General features: G+C 39.9%; 2 protein-coding genes across 2 annotated transcripts in view; both read right to left on the bottom strand.

The window, feature by feature from the left end:
* The window catches only part of scp2a (sterol carrier protein 2a), a 17,463-nt gene extending 16,729 nt beyond the window's left edge, over positions 1–734 (bottom strand). Inside the window, 2 exon segments of the mRNA XM_013913100.1 lie at positions 446–560; positions 681–734. Of these exon segments, the coding sequence (XP_013768554.1) occupies positions 446–560; positions 681–734 (169 nt within the window).
* A 1,604-nt stretch (positions 735–2,338) lies between these two features.
* Positions 2,339–4,457, bottom strand: czib (CXXC motif containing zinc binding protein). The gene is made up of 8 exons (XM_005741911.2): positions 4,400–4,457; positions 4,230–4,313; positions 3,976–4,032; positions 3,780–3,861; positions 3,665–3,696; positions 3,507–3,584; positions 2,966–3,031; positions 2,339–2,728 (listed from the first exon to the last, which is right to left on the bottom strand). The coding sequence occupies exons 1-8, from the start codon at positions 4,403–4,405 to the stop codon at positions 2,651–2,653; spliced, it is 483 nt and encodes a 160-aa protein (XP_005741968.1). The 5' UTR covers positions 4,406–4,457; the 3' UTR covers positions 2,339–2,650.
* Between the last annotated feature and the right edge of the window lie 847 nt (positions 4,458–5,304).

The following is a 5,304-nucleotide window of genomic DNA, read 5'->3' as shown; positions in this document are numbered from 1 at the left end:
AGGTTTAAAATGATAGAAAATTATTTGTGTGCACTGTTCAGAGAGCAGAACAGTGCACACAAATAATTGTGTGCATAAACAAATATACCCTTCTCCACCAATATCACTGTGAGGGACATATTTAACTTTTCAGGGACCTGAAAGCATGAGGCTCGTTCAGGTTTGGAGGTAGAAGCAGCTTTTGGAATTAAAGTGTCCACCTTTAGCAGCCGGAGAGAAGACCTTTGGCACAGTTTGTAATGCTGTTGACCATGAACTGTGGACTCCACGTTTAGTCTCAGCGAGTAATGAATACAAACCAGACCTACTGCCATCACACTCACGAAAGCTGGGTAGGTTTTAAATTGTAAACATGAACTACAGCAATTTGACTTTACTTCGGCTAACTTAGCTAGCTAGCCTTTCAAAGTGTACTGACAGCTATGACACAGGGGTTTTTTTAGACCTTTGGACACAGCATGAGCACAAATAAGCCCGACAGTCCCCAACACCTCGGATTTTGATCCAACTGTCCCAATGAGAGCAGAAAAGTCCCAGCTTAAGGTTTTAGGTGGACCGCACTGAAAGAACCGAAATCTTGGTTTAGGTAATCGTGCTAGCCTCTCCGCTACACAGCGCCGTTTCTCGCTGTTTTACAGAGCAGCAGGGTGATAAACTGCTAAAAAATAAAGTAAGATTACCTTAGTCATGCCAACTCCTATGACAAATACTCTGTTCTTCTTTCCAGGTGCCATGGTGCTTCTCTGAGTCCACTCACACAAGTGACGTGAAAATCCGTGAACACGGCGTAGTAACTGGGACATAAACGATCTTCAGCGTGGTGGCTCCTGATGTGACCAATGAGAGCCCGCGGTGAGGAACATAAACACGGAGAGAAGCGGGCCTGACAGCAGCGGGTACAGCAAAGATCGTCTATGCACAAGTAGGTGTGTCACTCTGTGGGAATACAATACCATTAGTAATAAGTTAGAATAAAGCTTTTAAACATCTAAACAAAAGCGACTTTTCTATAAATATGCGTCCTCAAACATAACGTCCACCAGATTGATAGCACTGCATATATATACAACTACCATGAGGTTTTTTTATGGTTACATATTGGAAGTTTAAGAACTCACAAGCCTGTGTCCCCTGTGATCATTTGACCTTTATCGTTTGCGTTATCTGATTACTTTTTGTAAGGCATTGTCGGACTAAATTGTTATGCTATGTTGCTATATCGTTATGCCAAAAAGTCATTTCCGATATTTAAACCGTTGTAAATGACTTTTTGGCCTATAGTCCATCAAATATCCCTCTCATGTTTAATAACAAGTTATTTTGAGCTACATCCTGTCACAAGGTAGAAACTGGAGTTTTTCCACAAACTAATGCTTATATATCCTTTATTTATGCACGGTAAAATGTGTCACTGATCTTAAATATGTCTTTTTAAGAGCGATGTGCAGAAACAAATATATCACAATTCTACAGTTATTTTAAGTGGTCAAAAGGGTTATATCAATGCAAAGTCATAACGATGCTTGCAAAAAGGTCTTTTTTAAAATCTTATATTTAACCCCTTTAGAAATCCTGTTGACTACAACCTATTTACAGACATAAGCAAAGACGTTAGACGTAAAAAACACAAACATCAGTTTTTGACACAAAGCAGCCTTATAGTTAGGTTTGTTTTACTTTTACATATCTAGATAAGTCACTTTAAGGGTAGCTTTTTATTATTTCAAAAGTATACGCATGTGCAGATATTAAGTAGCAACTGTTCACACTGAACCACGCGTCTACTGTGAGATAAATCCTGACAGGAGAAATTAGTTGGAAGTTTGCAGCACTCTGCAGGTACAGTAAGACCTCTTCAGTGACTGATACTTTCTTTTGATAAATTCACCCACAATGGGTCCTTGTCTCAATCTGTATTGTCTATAAAGTCCAATTTAACACAAGAAAAGGATTTGTATGTTTTCCCGGGAGGAGGCCCCGGGGCAGACCCAGGACACGCTGGAGAGATTATATCTCTCGGCTGGCCTGGGAACGCCTTGGTGTTCCCCCGGACAAGCTGGAGGAGGTGGCTGGGGAGAGGGAGGTCTGGGCTTCTCTGCTTGGGCTGCTGCCCCCGCGACCCGGCCCCGGATAAGCGGAAGAAAATGGATGGATGGGATGGATGTTTTTCAAGTAGAGTTGCGTCTTAATTTAATTCCCAAGGTTTAACGTTACTTGTCTTTTTATTTAACTCTGAAGTGAGTCATACATAATTATCTCTTAATTACACAAAATGTGTGGAGGACATTTCAAAGTGTATTCTCCATTAGCATCTTTAGCATATAATGTGACATACCTCATACTACACATCGTCAGTCTTGTATTACTGTTTGAGGAGCAAAAGCAAAGAAAAACCTCAATTCAAAATGTTCATCCTTCATTTTTATTGAGGGACTGAAAAAAAAAACAAAAAAAAAAAAACATCCTCTTAGTATGTTGATCAATCCAAGACACGTGTACAACAACCTGTTGCCTTAATCCGCACACCTTAATGTTCGTCGTCAACCAAAGCGCCGATCACATCTCCGTGTCGAGGCATTCCCCGTCGCCAGGAATTGGGGCAGAGGAAGTTTTCCTGCAGTGTTCCTCTAAGGCTCAATGCATGGTGATATCAGCACTTGATGAACTGGTGTGTGACCTCATATATCCCCACAGACTCACTAATTTTCTCATCGTAGTCGGTCCAGTCCTGAAATGTTTTTGTTTTTAAAAACATGAGCGAGAGAAAGAACTGTAGGGATTATTTTCAGATAAAGTGCAGTGATTTTCACGAGTTCAGTGAAGATAAATGAAAGAGCGCACTACCACAGGAAATCAATCACATATCAGTGAATTGTATCCTGCTGTGCTAAACAAACAGCTGAAAGTCTGCTAAAGGTCAAGTTTACTTTCTCGCAGTGAGCGATTTAATTTCTCCTGTGCTTACTTTTTCTAGCAGGTTGATTTCAGGAAACGGCGTTCCAGACTCGGCTCCTTCTGCAGCAAAGCCAGCCTGGAGGAGGGTATTACAACAAGTCAAAGTCACACCATTATCACAGTGTTACCTAGAACACACTACCAGATTGCATAGATAGCATCAGCTTCATTACATAACATAAAAGATAGAGCGAAAGAGGTTCTTGCAGGGTTGAACCCTGACACACTGTCACAGGCAAACAGCACTGGTGTGCTGGACATGTGCTCTACAAAGCAAGCCCAGATTTGGCCGATTACCCTCTCCAAATGTTTATGACATCAAATATTGTAACCTCAACTTTTTTTATTACATTGTTGTAATAAACGGGCAAAAAGGTGATCCATCAAAAACCTTTTTTCATACAGGATAAAAATGAACCGACATCAACTAACATCTGGATGACAGTTCTTGTGGAGAGTGGCTCTGGCTTCATGGATGATGACACAATCTGGGTTTTATCTCCTCCAGTTCATATGGACAGTTGTGGAAATAGGACAACAAAGATTCTCACTTGTGGCTGGAAATCAACGGGCTCCAGGCCTCGACACTCGAACTGCACCATCGTCTTGAAGGTTTCGCTGTTCTCGGCCTTCAACCCAGCAGACACGACGCAACATTAGAGAAAGAGAAACTGAAAAACCTGAGAACTGACCGTGGACGTTTGCTTACATTGTAAGGTGTGATTGTGTCTCCCAGAATATCTGTAAGGAAAAAGTTGACATTTTGTAAGCTTTTAACTCTGCAAATTAAGACAAGATGAGCCGGACGTCATGTCACGGCCTACCGATGGAATTTTCCCTGGAACAGAGTTTACACTTCTGCACCATGCTGGCGCTTCCTCGTCCTCCCTTGAGTGGCACACTCTCCTGTGAAGGCAAACACAAAGTACAGGTGGTATATTATATACGTGCAATTCTATAATAATAATAATAATAATAATAATGTTAAACTGAATAGAAAAATTGCCCTTTCTTCCTTACCACCAGAGTTACATACTGCCATTTATCTGGAATTTCTCCACAGTTTCCACACTTGAGCTAAATTTAAGGCAAAACAAACAAGAAACACATAAATGATCTTTTAAAAAATAATGTTTACATGTTTCATTATTTAGTGAGTATGTGTCAGCATTACACATGGTTAAATTAAGGAAATGATCAAAGATTAGCAGAGAGGAAAAGTGCATGATATTTTATTATGGATGAAAACAGTTTAGCATGTTAGCTTCTCATACCTTCAGGAACCAGCGGAAGTCGTCCCCCAATGGTCTAACATTGGTGACGTTCTCCAGGGTGGCTTTAAACTGCAGTCCAAATTTCTGCCATGCACAGGACAGAATAGGTGGTTAAAACTAACATAATAACAGCAGAAATTACCCCAGAGACACGCAGCAGCAGTACGTACCACCATCTTGAAGCTTCCCCGCTGACAACTTCCTGAGGCATTCAGGACACCTCGTAAATTCTAACTTCCAAACCACTGACAGCTATTTTAAATTTTGCATTTTTTTCAGTTCATCTCAAAAACAATCATAAGATAGAAATAAATAGTCGTTACAGGAATGAATGCACCATGCTTGCAGGTGACTAATAACTAAAAATAAGTAATCTTTTATTACGTATCTGCTCATTTTGTTGCCTAAATGAGGCATTTCAGCTGTTTCTACTAAAACTTTGCATAAATCTCAATTCCAAAATCTTTCGGCTCTGATGGCCGTCAAAATTTCTTCAGAACTATATCAAAAATAATATCAAAGTACATTTTATTAAATCACCAATGCTAAAGCAGGACGGACGTGCGCCATCTAGCGGATGTACCAAATACAACATGAACTGTTTCTCTGTGAAATGCATTTAAATTGGTAAAATAATCACAAAGCTACAAAAACCGCATCAGTTTATTAACCGTTCAGATATAAATCACCAAACAAATCATTATCAAGTCATCATACAGTACAAATCTTATGGTACAAATTATTAAATTAAGCACATTAAAAAATGGATCCAGCTGTTTGTTTTTTGTTTCTTTATTGTAACCTTTTCATTGTGGAAACTGCAAGTGTGAATACTTACTAGACATTTTAACCTGAGGCATCTTCACAGAGGCATTGTGGTGGATCTTGGTGGTTAATGGCCACACACCTGGGATAAGTGATATTGCTGTACCTGGCATTTCAAATCCATTGGTATCAACCTGAGTATATACATGCCAGCTCGAACTTGACAACTTATTTGTCCATGTGAACGTGAGCAAATTGTAGAAGAGGGAGGAGTATAGAAAAGCAATTCACAGATTTGAACACTTTGCTC

The sequence above is a fragment of the Pundamilia nyererei genome, unplaced genomic scaffold (genome assembly GCF_000239375.1).
Source record: "Pundamilia nyererei isolate P.nyererei 1_Seehausen unplaced genomic scaffold, PunNye1.0 scaffold00115, whole genome shotgun sequence".
NCBI lineage: Eukaryota > Metazoa > Chordata > Actinopteri > Cichliformes > Cichlidae > Pundamilia > Pundamilia nyererei.
This window is presented reverse-complemented; position numbering and strand designations above follow the sequence as displayed.